The sequence below is a fragment of the Anser cygnoides genome, chromosome Z (assembly GCF_040182565.1).
Source record: "Anser cygnoides isolate HZ-2024a breed goose chromosome Z, Taihu_goose_T2T_genome, whole genome shotgun sequence".
NCBI lineage: Eukaryota > Metazoa > Chordata > Aves > Anseriformes > Anatidae > Anser > Anser cygnoides.
The window spans coordinates 63226087-63241874 of NC_089912.1; the positions used below are offsets into that span (position 1 = coordinate 63226087).

A 15788-nucleotide genomic window follows, 5' to 3' on the forward strand; every position below is an offset into this window, starting at 1 on the left:
GTTGTCATTGGGGGAAAATTGGGTTTGTGGAGGGGAGGAAGGCTGAAGGAGGATTGGGGAGCAGCAGCTCTGGGTATCCTGTGGAAGGGGAGGTGAAGCAGGGAGGTCTTGATGTCTGCAGCCCCTGATGGGTGAGGAGATGTGGGAGTCAGGCTCGTTTTTGGAAGCCCCCAGGAACGGGGTGGGAGCCAACAGCCCTGTGTGGAGCAGGCAGCTGCCTGTCAGACACTGAGAGGTCAAACCCTGCCACAGGAGTGGTGGGAGGTGGGAAATGTTCAGCAATCTTCTCAGTTAAACTTTTTTTTTTTACTTGTGTTGAAATAGCACAATTTCTCTGGAGTTTTTCCCATTTTAAGGTAGAACTGGCTTTAGTCACGTTTTCAGTTTGCTCTCTTTTGAGCCGAAGTCACCTAAGCAGACGTTTCACTCCAGCGTCTTTTCCACTGAATTGCCACCATCCAACAAGCTTCACTGCACAGTTCTCTGTCACCTTGAGTCACTTTTATTTATTTATTCACCACCTACTTGTGCAGCACCTCTGTGGCCAAGTCCTCCTGCGCTTGCTCGTGGCTTGTGCTGGATATCCTGCTGTGTTAAGGAGTTATTATAACTCATTGCCTATTAATATTACTATTTAATTACTGAGGAGGCAATCTGCACTATTTTTCAGAGTTTTCCAAAGGGCAAAGCTGGAAAAAATCTGTCAGGAAGGGGTGCTTCAGCTCCAGGGTCTTGTGCTGGCTGGGGGTGTTTTGTAGCACTTGTTGGCTACCTGGAGCATCCTGAGATGTGTGGGGGATGAGGTTGGATGTGGAGGCTGGTTGGAAAGCAGGGAACCATCCTGGCTGGTGGGAATGATGCATAGAGCTTCCCTGCCTTCGTATCTAGGAGTCCTGGCTGATTGTCCCGGGGCAAACCTTGCTTTACTCCATGGCAGCACGTTGCAGGGAGCTGTGTGGGATGATTTGGGCTTGGTGTGGATGCATCCTGTCGAGAGGCGTGTGTGAGGCAGCCTGGGTGCTTTGCTGTCCTCCCACGCCCACAGTCCTGCTGTCACAGCCAGCCCAATGCTTCTGGAGCCTGTCCATGTGTCTGGCATGCTCTGTGAGGGGCTGGCAGGAGCCTGGATTCCCTCTGCGCCCAGGAGTTGCTCCAGCAGTTCAGGTTGCTTGGCTGGGTGGTTGCATGTCCTGGAGCCACGTCTGTGGCTGACATATGTCATCCTCCTTGCAGCTCCCGGTGGGTTTTCCTTCCCTTTCCATGTGGGTTTTTCTCTTCCTGGCTGCACCAGCTTACAGCAGTGCGTGGGGTTATTCCCTTCCTGCCTGCTGAGCACCTTTTGTACGGCAAGAGAAGGTCCATGCAGTGGAGAAATCAGGATTGTCTTCCCAGGATTAGCAGTGAGAGTGGCAGCCTGTGGAGATGCAACTGGCCCAGGGCCACCTAGCAGGGGTGAAAGAGGGCTTCCTCATACCCCACAGCTATCTGCTGCCAGGAGCCTCCTGGTGCTGTCCTACAAGATGATGGTCCTCCTTTCTCTTGCTCCCTGTCCTGCTCCATCCCTGTCTGGCATGTCCACTCCAGAACAGCCCAGAGTGCTCCTGCCCTGTGCATTCCTCCCATCCCTTGCATGGTCTGTGCCTGCGATTTTCTTCATTTTTCCTGAACTGGTTGCTGCTTTACTTCTTGAAAACTGTCAGGAGAGTGAATGTCTTGGACAGGGAAGGAAAGTCTTTCCATGCCTCACCTTGCGGAGGAGGCAGCGTAAAGACTGTGCAGTGATGCACGGAGCTGTGGGAGTGATGGAGAGGTGGCAGGATGCCTGTGCTGGGGGATGCTCTGCTTGTCTCACGTTGGGTGGGACCCCGGTATCTGAGGACAGCCCGTCTGTCGTTGCCCTAGCCGTGTCTTCTCACTGTGTGAGCAATGCAGCTGGGTCTGAGTTGCTTTTTTTCCCCCCATTTCAAGGCTTTTTAATGCTCAGCTGTCTAAGCCAAGTGTTCACATAGCATTTGAGGCTCTTTCTGTGCAGGGAAAGATTTGTCTGAGTTGTTTGGCATTTGTTTGCTGTGCAGTGGGTCTCGTTGTCTGGAAAGGTCTGCAGTCGGGGCAGAAGCTGAGTTAATTTGCACCGGAAGGCAGGCGTGTTTTGTTTTGCATGTTGGTTTCTCCTTGCAGAAATCCCATCTGAGATATTTGTTCTCTTCTATTATTGAAGCTGTGTTAAGGGGCATGGCAGCCTCCCGCAAGGCTGGGAAAAGAGAGAGCTAGTCTGAAAGGTGCAAATTAAACCTGTGCTTGGCTGTAAGCAAGCACAGCTATTGCACTGCTAACACAGGGGTCCTCTTACGGAGTTTTGATGCTCTTTGCATGGAACTGAGGAAGTTCTCCTGGAGACAGTCCTGTGGGGAGCGAGGCGGGCTCCAGAATTCAGTTTGCAGCTTGACTGTACGAAATGCTTTTAAATTTTGGGGAAAAGGGTTTCTAACTCTCCCCTAAATCTCCTCCAGAAGTGGTCAGACAGGGCACGGCGTTTTGGCACAGCTCGCCTAGGAGGAGGGATGCTCTGGGGACCAGCTGGGTCCGGGGGTCGAGGGGTGGCAGGCTGTTTATTTAGTTTGGTCTGGTGCATAACCACTCAAACTGTTCTCCCTTACCTGCTGCCATGCTTGCAACCTGTTGGTGGTCATCTCACGTCTCCCCATGGCTGGTTTCTTCTGGGGATGTTCCTCTGTGCTCTGGGGATGCTCTTTGTACAGTCCCTAACTCGTCCCAGCCTGTGGCTGCTTCAGAGCCCCCAGAAGCTCCAATTTCACACCCTGCAGCACGGTCAGTGTGGCTTGGATGGGTGATGGCTGCAGGCTGGTGTCAGTGCTCAGTCTTTCCCCCTCTGCCCCACCCCAGCTGGGAGGGGGCTTGGCGAGGTGCCTGTCCCTTGGGGGGGATCAGGGCTGTGTTTGTGGAGGGGCTGGAGCTGGCCACGGGCTGCAGAGGGTTAAGCAGACATTGACAGAAAACAGGAAGAGGACAAAAGCAAGTCTGCTGTAATTATGTAGCATTTATTATTAATACGCTGGAATTGCTGGAAGCAGCCTGTGTAATGTGAATACTGATACAGAGGTTCAGAAGACAATTTAGCTCTCATCTGTCTGTTTATTAGCTCCCTCAGCTCTGGCAGCAACGAACTAAAGCCTCATTTGCTACTGCCTTGTTGCATCCCCTCCCTCTCCTCCCCAAACTCTGGTGTTTCCAGAAAGAAACCTGTTCTTTGTTCGTCCTCCCGTGGCGATGCGCTGTGTGATCCCGGGGAGCAGAACCGTTTTATCCTCGACCTGAGCCTGCAAAGTGTCGTGCTGGCTGCACGGAGCCGCTTTTCCAAAAAGCAGAACCCTGGTGCTTGCAGGGGGCATCCCGGCTCACAGGAGCCGTGGCTTTAACAAACCCACATCAGGCAGGCTGGCACGGATTGGGGTCCCCGGGGCGTAACGAGGCTGTGATGAAGGGAGAGGGCAGGGATGCAGTGTGCTGCCGTAGGAGGCTGGCTGTGAAATAATTAAGGGCCACTGGGGTAGAGAGAGCAAGGAGAAGGCAAGCCAGCTGTCAGGAGGTGCAACAGGCTTCCTTTCTCTCCTGTGCCGGAGTAAGAGCTGTCACATTAGCTTCTGCCCAAGTTTCTGAGCTCCAGCCTGGGCTGGTTTTTTTGTACGTATCCCAGGCAGATAGGACATCCATTCCTCTCATGTATTATACAGTAGTTTAAAGAGGATTAAGACAATAGCTAATCTAAATGATGAATGATGTAGATTGCTCAGCCTCTGAGCCACCAGGGTTTTTTCTTACACACAGATTAGTCAGCTCAGTAGCTAAATATTGGGGCAAACAGTATAAATCCATGCAGATAAGCCTCGCTGGCTTGAATAGGATAGAAGGATTTTGAAATGGGTTTTGACACCACTTTGCGTTTTGTCACGGCATGTGTGGCCGCGATGCTGGCACGGCTGATGCAGGAGGTGGACGGATGCTGGTGCACGCGGGTACCAGCGTGGCCGAGGAAATGGAGCATCCCGGTCGATGCCGTTATCAGATACGGGTGGTGGCAGGAGAGGGAGGGGATCGCTGTTCCCTGCCACCACGACTGGCTGTTTGCTTGATGAGCGGGATAATGTGGGCTGGTGGGGTTTGGCTTGCAGGAGGGGACCGGTGGGGCTTGTTCCCCATTTGCTTAACCTCCTGTCATCGGCACTGGGATGGAGCAGGCAGCACCTGGGCAGCGTGGTCTGTAGGGGAGAGCGTGTCATAGCGTGGTACTGACAGCAGGTTTTCCTTAAGCTCTGAAGCAGGAGGGTTTAAATCTTTTATTTATGTCTGGTCGAGTCTGTCAGAGTTGTGTCAAATATTTTTGACAAGCAAAAATGCCATTTGCTTCAGTTTAATGAAAAATGATTTTTTTTTTTTCCCCAGGAACTGAAGGAATTGTAGTTTCAATTGCAAACCCAAAAAGCTCCTCAGGATAAAATAAATAAATAAAAAAACCCAACAACCACAGCCAAACAAAATCCACAAAAAGCCTTCAGAAAGTTGTGAGAGTTGGATTTTACAAGAGACTCTTGGTTGGTGTTTTGGGTCTGTGTGAAATGAGGGTCTGGAGAGCATTCAATCATATGATATCTCCTTTTATGAAGCTTTCTGGGCATATTATTCTAATGATGTTTAATGGCAATGATTTCTTCATCTTAACCAAGTATGTCTTTCCCTAGTCCCATGTCATTTTAATTCGTTGCTCTTAGGAGAAATAAGAGCATGAGACTGGCTCCGGTGTCCCGTCTCTCCCATGGCCATCTTTCAAGTGGCAGGCTGCCCGTGTGCATTTCCCCGTGCAAACCCTGCATCCTTTCCAGGCCATGAGGACTGGAGCTGCCTGTGGTGTCCAAGTGTAAGTTGTGTGGCAGACTTGCACGGTGACAGCATCTTCTGGCTGGGGGCAGAGGGATGCTGGCCCCAGGGCATGGCTCGTCTATTCTGCAGGACACAGGTTCTAGCTCTTCTCAGAAACACAGGGTAGAACTGTGTTTGGATTTTTGTCTCATCTCGCTGAGCAGATCTGGGTTTAAATTCAGCCGGGGTCGTGGCTGGCTGCGAAGGGGGTCTGGGTGCAGCAGTTCATGCCACAGACCGCACCCAGCAGCTCAGGGTTTTCAACAGATGGAGGTGAAACACAGGATGCTATAGGAAAAAGGGTTGTTTTTCCCTTCTTGAGATTAAGACAAAGCCTGGGCTGCCCTCTCTGGGGACTCATCTCCCTTCTCCGTAACGGAGCTCCATGCTTGGGATGGGAGACTCTGCTTGGGAGCTGGCTGGGAGAAACACAGCACAGTGGGACAAACCCACAGCCCCCTGCACTCATCCCACAGCTGAAGGCTCCATCTTTGTGCATCCTGAGTCGGGATCAGGCTGTGTCACAGCCTGGCCCTCTATGGCCTCGCTTTGCATCCCCTGGGGAGCCGTCAGGAGGCTGCCTGAGCCGTGCGGTAACGCGGGTCGCGGGGATGCGAGCAAGGTCAGATGTCTGCTCAGAAATGAGATTGGCGATGATGCCACCGGTGCTGACAAATGGCCTGTCATTGCTCTGTGACTCACGGCAGCGGTGGAAGAAACCCATGAGGTCACTCGCAGCCTCTCTCCCCGGGGAGCTGCACGCAGCCTCCACCCCAAGCCTCGCCGGGTGGGCAGGGCCCTTCCTACGAGCCCTGTGTGCGTGGGTTTAGGTGCACGGCACGGCTCCAGCACAGCTCCTGAGCACCTGGGAACTGGCCCCGTGGTGCGGACGGCGTCAGCCCTGCAGCCCCTGTTGGGGGCTGGATTCCTGCGTGGGGCTCAGCTCCGGTTCAGCAGCGGTGCAAGCAGGATGCAGGTTGAAAAGAGTGTGTGTTTTCAGCCCGTTGCAGTACCGCTGCGATACACGAGGTGCTGTGCTGCTGGGAGATGCTGCAGGCAACTGGGGGACCTGCCAGAGCCCCTGTGCTGGGGCACTGCCTGGGGCCAGCTCGGCCTTCCCTTCCCTTGTTGTGAGACTTTCCGTGATTTTAGAAGAAGGAGCTTTTTCCTGAGCTGCAAGAGGCTCCTTGGAGGCTGTAGCTGAAGCAGCCAGCTCCAGGTGCACGCTGGTGGAGATGCTGCATCCACCACTCAGCCATGATAAGGAGCTATGTGGGGCTGAGCTGTGTTTTGGGGCCAATGCTATGCGCCTCAACGTTGTGTGTTGGGGGAAACAGGTGACTTTCTCCTCTGAATTATTTGGAGGGTGCATCCCAGTCTCGGCAGGAAAGGGGAAGCAGCTATTCCGCCTCTGACTGCCTCCAGATGCTTGAGCCTCCCCGCCAGTTCCTGGGAGGTGATGGGGGCAGCAGGTTTGGGGATGGGGTTTCTGCACCTGGAAGGGCAGAGAAGGGCATGCTGAGGGGGGTGAGGAGCTGCAGGTCTCAGGAGCATGAGGGCTGCCACAGCCAAACCCAGCCCCAGCTGCACCTCCAGGATTCCCCCCCACTGCCTTTCGGCTATTTCACTCTTCGCTTCTTACAGTTAAGAGGGGAGGGCAAGAAGTCCTAAATAAAGTTGCTGTCGCTTTTACTTATGGGCATGGGGGAAGAGAATGGACGAAAAGCCTGCGTGCTCCTGACAGCTACAAAGCAACTGGCTGTTTTTCTTCCCTTCTCTTGGCAAAGCTATCGATCGGGCACAGGCGAGCACCCCGGGGTGCGGGGGGGCACCCATGTGGCCCTGCCTGGAGCCTGCATCCTGGATCCTGGCCATGGGCATCTCACAGGGCCGGGCTTGTCTGGGAACACCTGTCCAAAGAACCTGGACGCCCCCAGCCTCCAAAAACACAGATGCGTGAACTTGCCTGCCTTAAAAATCCATCACAGGCTTCTTGTCTCCATCTTGATTGGTTCCAGTGAGGTCAACTTTTTTTAATAACTTCTGGACTTCGGCAGGGAAAACTATTTCCTTCAGGAAATAATATAATTAAGGTTGCCTGACACTTCTGATTATAAGCCCCTGTCTTCAGTTGCTTGAAACTACGCCAGCCTTTAACCATTTGGACTGAAACTTTGCATGTCTCTGCCTCCGGCTGAAATTTTTTTTTTTTTGGAAAAATTTAGCAAAAAGGGTTTTAAGCTGCTCTCAGAACACGCTCTGGGGGAGAAAAAGGCATTACTTTATCCGTAGCTTAAAAAAAAAAAAAAAATTCTTGTACTGAAGAAACTCTAGTACCTTTGCGCCATGAGACCGGGCCGGATCCCTGTCGGGAACACTCCCGGCCAGGTGTGGGGGATCTGCTTGTTGCTGACGCCACGAAAATCCACCTTCCCTGCGCCAAGCTGCGAGTGGGTGTATTATATATAGCGTGTGTGCGGAGGCACAGCTCGCGGCTCCGCTCCCCGGCAGGATCTGCTCTGCTCCCAGCAAGGGGGAGCGCAAAGCCTGCGCTCTGCCTGCCGCATGGGATGCTCCCAGGATGGGAGACTGGGGGGTCCTCCTGGTGGTGCAAATAACTCGTTGATCCCTGATCCACATGGCCCTGATTTATGCTGGTGATGGGGAGGATAGGGAGAGATTAAAAAAAAAAAAAGCTTTTTTTCTAACTTTTCCTCTCAAAGAAGCAGCTAGGGATGTGCGAGGGGTGCTGGCCTTCCTTCAGGGTTTTGCAGGCGGGACCTGGTTTAGCAATCACTGCTTTTGCATTGCATCCTCCTAACATGTCTCATTTCTATGGCAATGGCCAAAACAAGGGGTGCGAGCTGTGGGGACAGGCTGGGGGACAGCCCTGCCGGCCCCTATCCAGGAGGTGTCACCTTGGTGACGTGTCCTGACCATGGGACACCGGGTCCTGGGTGACCCGGGGGGGAGCTCAGGACTGTCCCTGCTCTGTGCTGCTGTTTGCACCCTACGTGAGCCTCCTTGTGCCATGGTCAGGGCTGTCCCCTGTTTTGGGGGGCTCGTGCCCTGAGCCAGGTTCTTCAGTTGCAGACCAGCTTTGAACATGCTGGATTCCTCCAAAACCTGAGTTTGACCCTGATTTAGAGGCCGTGGTTTGGGGCTTGAAAGGCAAATCCATGGAGGAAGCTGGGCTGTGGGCCTTGCTTGTCCCACCAGGAGGTGTCCATCCTCAAGGTGCAAGCAGGTCCCAGGAACATCTCTCAGCCAAGGTGCTGTGAAATTGAGCTTTGTCACCAGCGTAACGCTCTGTGCCTGCACAAGCATCATCCCTGCAGCTTGAGCAGAGGATGTGGCACCCATGGGTGCCCCGTGCTCCAGCCTTGTCCCGTCCTTGCCACATGATAGAGACAGCCCAGGTGGCGATGTACCGGCCTCGCCGCTTGCTTTGCCCTGCCTTCCTCTGCTCTGTCTCTGCCATAAGAAAAAATTGAAATACAAGTTGCGTGGGCAGCAAAGACCAAGGCAGGCTCGGCAGAGAGGGGCCCTCTCCCCTCCTTGCCGGTCGCTTGTCAGCTCGGGGTGCAGGCAGGGCGGCCTGTGAGTGATGGGGTGTCGCGGGGGTCCAGCCCGGGGCAGCTGGAGTTAAATTTCTCGGTGGCTGACACCTGACAAGCGTGATAAATTGCAGTACGCCGCGCGCTGCCGCCGTGACAAACGGTCCGTTTCCCTCCTCTTTAAGCTCTGGGAAAACTTTTTAATTATTTCCCATCACTTTGCAAATGAGGGTTTCTCAATCAGGCGCCCAGCGGAGTACTTTTTTGGGGGGGGTTATTTGTTTATTTGGGTTTCGTTTTCCCCCCCAGCCAGGGGTGGGCAGGGGCTGCAGTTTGGGTTTCTGCAGCATCCTCCTGCCTGGTTTGGACGGGGTCCCGCGGCGGGCTCTGGCGGAGCTCATCAGCTCGGGTGCTAATTAAAGCACGTCGTGTTCCAGGCTTGCAGTCGCCCATGGGAAAACGTCTCCGCAGGAGCGACTCTGAGACTCTCCTCTTGCCAGTGGAGTTTGGCTCCTTCTATTTTTCATTTTTAATAATGCAGAACTGTAGGACTCTTTTTTTTTTGGTTGTTGTTATTTTTTTCTTTAAGTGTTTAAAAAGGAGGGGGAAAACAAAACAAGCTCAGCCACAAGAGCTAGATAATGAGCCCAGATCTCGGCTGATAATTTGTTTGTCTAACACAAAAAGCATATTTGCTGCCATCACCCAAGGCACCAATGGTTACAGTAATGCCCCAGACTCCACCTCACTAGGCAGCACGTCGGGCGCAGCACAAAGTCTCTCGCCTGTTTGTGCTCCTGGGCGTCTGTGCCACAAAGGTGTCCGTGCCTTCCTCTTCACACTCCTGGGCTCAGCAGCACCGGCCTCTGTGTGTGAGGCTCTGTGGGATTAGGGCTCAGGCAGGGCAAGGACTTGTGAGCAAATGCCTGGGTGCTGGGCTGATGTTTTAGTGCTGCTGCACTGCTGTGGCCAGGGACTGTTGCTGTCTTCCTGTAGGGATGATTAGAGATGCCCCAAGCTGTCGTATTCCTCCCCCTCCCGTTTAATGTCTCTAAATCAAAATAATTAAGTAAATCAAAATAATTAAGCAGATGCATGCTTTGGATCTGGGCTGGGATGCTCACGAGGGAGGGCTCTGCATCTGAACTGGCTTTGTGTTGACACCGGTTACCCGTGGCTGCCAGGGCTGGGAATCAGATGCCTCCGTCCCGTGGTGGTTTCCTAAACTCGAAGCAAGCGCAGAGCTGCACCCGATGACCTGACAGCCTGTTTCTTCTGCTTTGTTGCAGAAACTCACGGATCTGAGCGGCGAGAGTTGGCCGGTCGCGAGCAGCCAGAAGAATTCCACGGAATTTGATGAGAAATTGGGGACATCCCCAGGAGTCTGGACCGGTGGAGAGGTGAGAGGTGGATTAAAGTGCTTGCTTACCTGTGTTACCTGTCCTTAGTTCACATCCGAGGGGCATCGGAGAGGATGCTCTTTCTGCTTCCCTGCACAGAGGGGTGCAATGTCCTTGGCGTGCCCAGCTTCCCTGACTCTGCTCCAGTGGTGTTGCAGGGCTGTGTCCCCTTAGGAAACCACCACAGCCACTGGTTGTGGTCAAGGGGTTGTCCCGTCTTGCATACGTGCTTTGTGTGGGGCTGTGATAATCCAGCATCATGTTTGGAGAGGCTTGGGGTCTTCTCCTAAGCCACAGGAAAGGGACCCTATGTGGGGACCTGTGTCCCGCTGAGCCTTGCAGGGACTGGGGAAGCTGGTGCTCGCTGCTGCTGGGCTTGAAAAATGAGAATGGTGAATTAAAATTTAACAAGTCCGTAAATGCCAGGCAAGGACGTCTTAAATGGGAAATTGTCACCGTTTGACTAGTGCAGCCTCCCACTTAGCTAAAACTGCGTGCTTTTAATTACGCTGATCTTGGAAGTGCAATAGCTCGCACTGAGGAGGGGAAACCTCACCAAAACATAGTGTCAGGAGTCCTCATTGCCTGGCTCCACTGCCCTCTCTCCTGCACCCCATTTTCCAGGGGTGTTTTGCAGCCCCTTTTGCTCTGAATTGGCCAAATCACTGTCCCCTGAGCCCCAGGCAAGGACACAAATGCAAATATGTGCGAGGCTGGATGCGGGCACTGAAATGAGCTCAAGGTTAAAAACCCCGGGGGTGGGCAGCACCTGAAGGGCCACAGCAGGGAGTGGGCAGCAAAACTCAGCCATAAACATCGCCTGGGAGTGGCATCGGTGGAGCTGTGTGGGGTGAGGACCCCTTCCATCCCTTCCTCATCCTTGACCTGCCAGCAGGTCTCTGTGCCGCTCGCAAATAGAGAGCAGCTCGAGGAGGGTACGTCGCTAATAATACCAATTACTATTACATGCCGGCTACAAGGTATGCTGGCAGTAATGGGATCTGGGGGGATGAAATGAAAGCGATGTAATATGGTGAGATAAATTAGCGTTGTAAAATTAGCCATGGGTCTAGTCGGGGATCTGACAAATGTGTCGCAGCATCGTTACAAGCTCCGAGCTCTGCTGAATTGGATTTAGTGGCCCAGAGCAAAGCAGATGGGAGCGAGGGAAAAAAGAGTTTATTAGGGGTCTCTGTGCACACATGCTAATGGTTAACGCTGCTTGTTGCTTCCTTGGCTTTGCTGAATGATACGTCCCCTGGCGCCCGCCCGTACGCGGCAGCAGAGGAATAAAAGCCCGGCCCCGCCGATGTGCTGTCGGAGCAGCTTGTGCCTGGCAGAGGGATGGGAAGGGGTTTGGAGGCGCACAGGTCGCAGGAGAGCGGGTAGGGGGCTCGGGTGGGATATGGGGAAGCTGTTTGCGTTTTTGCACATGTTTCAGGCTGTAAGGAGGGCTGTGGACTGACCCATTTTCCCATGGCACGGGCTGGGCCTTAGATGGGCAGGCACATCTCTTGAGCCAGGCATCGTCAGCTTCCCCTGCCTGTCACGGACGCGTGAGCAGCTCTTACAGTCCAGACACACACATTATCCTCCCCACTCTGAAAGAGAGGGCTTTCTGGGCCTCGTGAGGCTCAGCAATGGCTGTGGCCGGATCCAGCGGGACCTGCTGCCTGGAGGCTCGTTAGGGCGACGCGTGCGGATTTGTGGATGCGCGCTAATTGCGTGCTTAATGGCTAGTGTGTTATGCAGGGCCTAGGGAGGGGCAGCAGTCATTTAGGTCTGGTTTAATAAGGCACATCGTGTGGCTCATTTAATAATAATAAAAGCAAGGGAGAAAAAACTCTGAGTACCTTACAGTGCTCTGTGGTGGAGCTGAAGGGCGGAGGGCTTGCAAGGAGGCTCATGCGGAGGCTTCCCCAGGCTGTGCCACCCTGGTGCAAGAGTGGGTGCACAGCAGATGTATCCACGGGAGGGACAAGCCTGTGACATTCCTGGGGATGAATTTGCAGAGGGCAGGCCGTTGCACCATAAGTACATGCTTATACACGCATGCACATGTGGTGTTGTTGAGGGGGTACCCCCAAAATGCCCACAAGGTCAGTGTGGCAGTGGGGCTGCCTGTGTCCGCTTGGTCACAGGCACAAAGTATGGCTGTGATGCTCATGGGGTGCATCAGACCCCAACTAGGTACAACCAAAAGGTTGGTGAACCCACGGCAGGGAAGAAAGAGCCTCTGGCCTCATCTTTTCTTCAGGGGAAGCGATGCAGGACCACGTCAGGGAGCAGCAGGAAAGCGAGCCTGCAACAGAGCACTCGTGGCAGCGTAAATAGAAATACTTCTCGGGCTCTTGTGCAGCAATGATATATCTTGTTTCTATTGACTTTTCTTAAACCTCTAAAATACATTGTAGATTGATCTACAAATCTGCAAAAAGCACCTCTTTTTTTTTTTTTTTTTTCCAAGTCTAAAGCAATAAGCAATTTTCTGCCTGCTCCTTGTGGTTGGCTCTGAGCAGACACATGTTCTCTTGTCCTCTTTGGGGCTGGCACGCTGCCACGATAGTAGGAAGTTTAGTAATACTTGAGCTGGATCGATGCAAGCCCATTATCTGTGCTGCCTGGGACTCGGCAGAGAGGGGAAAAAAAAAAAAAAAATGCTCTCCCCAAACGCATCAAAGCCCCGCGATAAGGACAGGCGGCAGAGCGCTATTTATAGATGGACAGATGTCTTGCCAAAGCTCTGGTGCTGTCGCTTGGTTGTGCAGTTCGGGAGTGTTTAGTGGCACTTGTCAGAGGTCTGAAGAGGAATCTGTTCCACCTTCTGGCTGAGGTGGATCCCTCCGGCAGCCCACGGTGCTGCTGCTTCTGGTGGCCTTCCCCTGAAGAGGGACCTGCCTTTTAGGTGGGAAGAATGCCACTGTTCCCCTGCTTGTGGGCCCTCGAGATGGGGAGAAGTTTCTCCTTGCATCGTGGGAGCCTTTTCTTTCAGCTTCACCCCACTGCCTCTCCTTCTATTGCCACACATCCCCGTGAAGAGCCCGGTTCAGTCTTCTCAATAACTCCCCCAGCCAACTCAGCGACCTCTGCTAGATTTTCTCTGCTTAGCATCTTGTACTGGGGCTCCCCAAACAAGGAGCAGTATTACGAGGTGGCACAACACATGATGCCACGGTGGTGGGCTGCAGTTTTTGCAGCAAGTGCTATTTTTTATTTTTTATTTTTTAATTTTTATTTTTTAATTTTTATTTTTTATTTTTTAATTTTTAATTTTTAATTTTTAATTTTTAATTTTTAATTTATTTTTTTATTTTTTATTTTCCAAGCTTCAGTGGCTTGTGGGCAGCTTTGGGGGCCAAGACCTGATTGTGTATTTCAACCCATCGTCTCGATCAGCTGCCTCGTTCCTGAGCCTGGGAGGAGGGAGGCTTCTCCTCCCCACGGTGTCCATAATGTGTTCACCTGCACGGCTTCTGCAGAGCGCTCCGAGCATCCCTTGCTCTCCGCTCGGTGTTAGCCTGTCTCCAGGGTGCTGCTTTGCTCTGCCCATATATTCCTTTGACGAGCGGGGAAGACAGGAAGCAGATACCTTTGTAACAAAACCACATATGGGCTTTCAACTGGTGATGGCACTTCCCTAAGCTATCTGTCTAGGGAATGTGCATTCTCTGGGTTGTTTATATTCGCAGGCATGTTACTTAGCTGCTCAGGTGGGCCGTAGATGTCCAGAAAGATGTCGGTGTCAGGAGCAGGCTTTAATGCAAGGCTTTCTGCTGTTTTGTGTGATGGGCGGCAGGTGAGACCCTGATGGCTGTGGCAGAGGGATGGCTTGTGGGGTCTGGCACAGGAGCTGGGGCAAGAGGCAGCGGGAGTGCTGGAGGTGGCTTTTTGCTGCTCAGCTGCAGCGTGACCGTGACAATCATTCGGTAAATGAGGGCTCTAATGGAGGCAAACAGTGTTTTCCAATTAAAAGAAGCAACCATCAGCAGCAGGGGCAGCACTCCCTCTGAAAACACGTGTACAGCCCCTGAGGGTCTCAGCTCCCGGAGATAAATGCAGGATGCTCTGCCCTGTAGAGCAGTGTCACCCCTTGTGGTGACACAGATGTGGGGCACATCTGGCACGGGAGCTGCCCAGCGAGCCTGGGCTCTGTGCAAAGCATGGACTCGCTGCATTGCCCCATGTCCTCGCAGGTCCCCTCCTCTGCAAGGAAGGGGTGCTGGTGGGGACCCACTTATTTTTTGACAGCAGGACAGCTCCAGGCAGCCTGTGCCGGGACCACACTGCTCCAGGGCAATTTACAACACGCACCAGCCCCTCGGCATTCATTACAGCCCCTAACGAGGACGGCTCAGTGCTGCCCTTCACTAAGATCACATTGCCGGCTCTTTTTTTTTCCTTCCTCTTGCCCTAAATCGTTGCGCTTACATAAAAAAAAGGAGGGGCAAGCACGTGGGGCCTGCACAATTTATGGATCAGAGATTTATATGCCGCTGGGATGCTGTATTTTTTCCCCACAGTGACACTTTATTGCCACAAATTACCAAACAGGCAAGGTTACGCGAGTGACAGCAGGCAGGGCCATAAAGGACAGGAACAAACGGCAGCAGGAGGAGTACCCAGAGGAGAGGGGGGAGGCTGGGCACGAGGCAGAAATAAAGCGAGGCGGGAGGCGGGCACGCATCAGAAACCAGCGAGCTGCGTGGGCGAAGCCTGGGAAATCGGCGTGCCACCTCCACACGTGTGCCCGCACCTCCAGCAACACGGGTGTGCCACGGGGCCGGCGCAGCGGCACGCTCCCGACGTGGTGCTCGGGCACGTGTCTGGGTGTAGATGCTGTAAAACCTAGATTTCCACCCCTCCTGAGCTGCTATGTGCTTCTGCGGGATGCTTCTTTCTGGGGGAATTGCAGGGTTTTAGCAGCCAAGGGCCTTTTTTCTTTGTCCTAGGTGCTGGGTGGCTCGGTGGTACCTGCAGGGGAGAAGCAGCCTTACGATGTGAGATTCCATCTCCCTTCAAAGTATGCTCCATCCCTAGCCTGCAGTGGCTTGGGGGGAGGTCTCTGCACTTAGCTCTACACCAGCAAATGGCAAAATCCTTCCACAACCAGTGTCACACAGAGCAAACCCACCCGGCTCCTCCGAGGTGTGCAGCAGACCTCCTTTTGTCAAAGCTCCCTTCTGCCCAGGGCTGCTTAATCCCAGCTCAAGCATCAGCAACAATGTCCCAGGCATGCCCTTGGATGGGACAGGATGCTCGTTTCTGTCTATCTTATATATCCTATAATATTTTTAATGTACCTGCTGCTGCCTGGGGAAGAGGGGTGGTGTACTTCGTCCCTTGGCCGGAGCGATGTCGGCCCTGCTGCAGAGTGCCCGCGGCTGCCCTGCTGCGCCACGCTTTGGTTGAGTGCCTCCGTCTGCACCCACTCGCCCAAGTTACATCAGCTTAACTTCAAACGAATGTGAAAACTGAAAGGCTCGGGAGCAGCGAGGTATTAAAGCTGCCTTTGAGCTGGGGATGCGACTCGGCGCTGCCGGGAAGCTGTCACTCCATTGTTCTTGCAACAAAACTCTTCTGGAGGCGAGGAGAGAGATGCAGAGAGCATCTCTGGAGCCAGAGACAAAACTGCTTTTAACAGGCAGAAATGTGCTGCTACAGCCCTGGGGCATGCTACGACAGCCCAAGGGGGAGCATCGCTGTGTGCCGCCCTGCCTGGCAGCGAGGCAGGGGGTTGGCTTGCCCTTGCACCACCATGGGCTGTTGCATGGGGCAAATCGACTGGTGTATTCCTGTGCTGGTTAAAATAAAAGTATATATATTCCCCTGAATCCCAGTGCTGTAAGCCAGGTATTTAATCTTGCTTGAAGAGAACATCTCTAACCTACACGGGGCA

The 15788-nt window shown here is 53.3% G+C and overlaps 1 protein-coding gene across 1 annotated transcript in view; it reads left to right on the plus strand.

Annotated features, from left to right (window-relative positions):
• Positions 1–15788, plus strand: part of CNTFR (ciliary neurotrophic factor receptor) — a 178071-nt gene that overhangs the window by 35299 nt on the left and 126984 nt on the right. The window contains exon 2 of the mRNA XM_066988073.1: positions 9782–9892. Coding sequence (XP_066844174.1) covers positions 9782–9892 — 111 coding nt within the window. The remainder of the gene's footprint in view (positions 1–9781; positions 9893–15788) is intronic.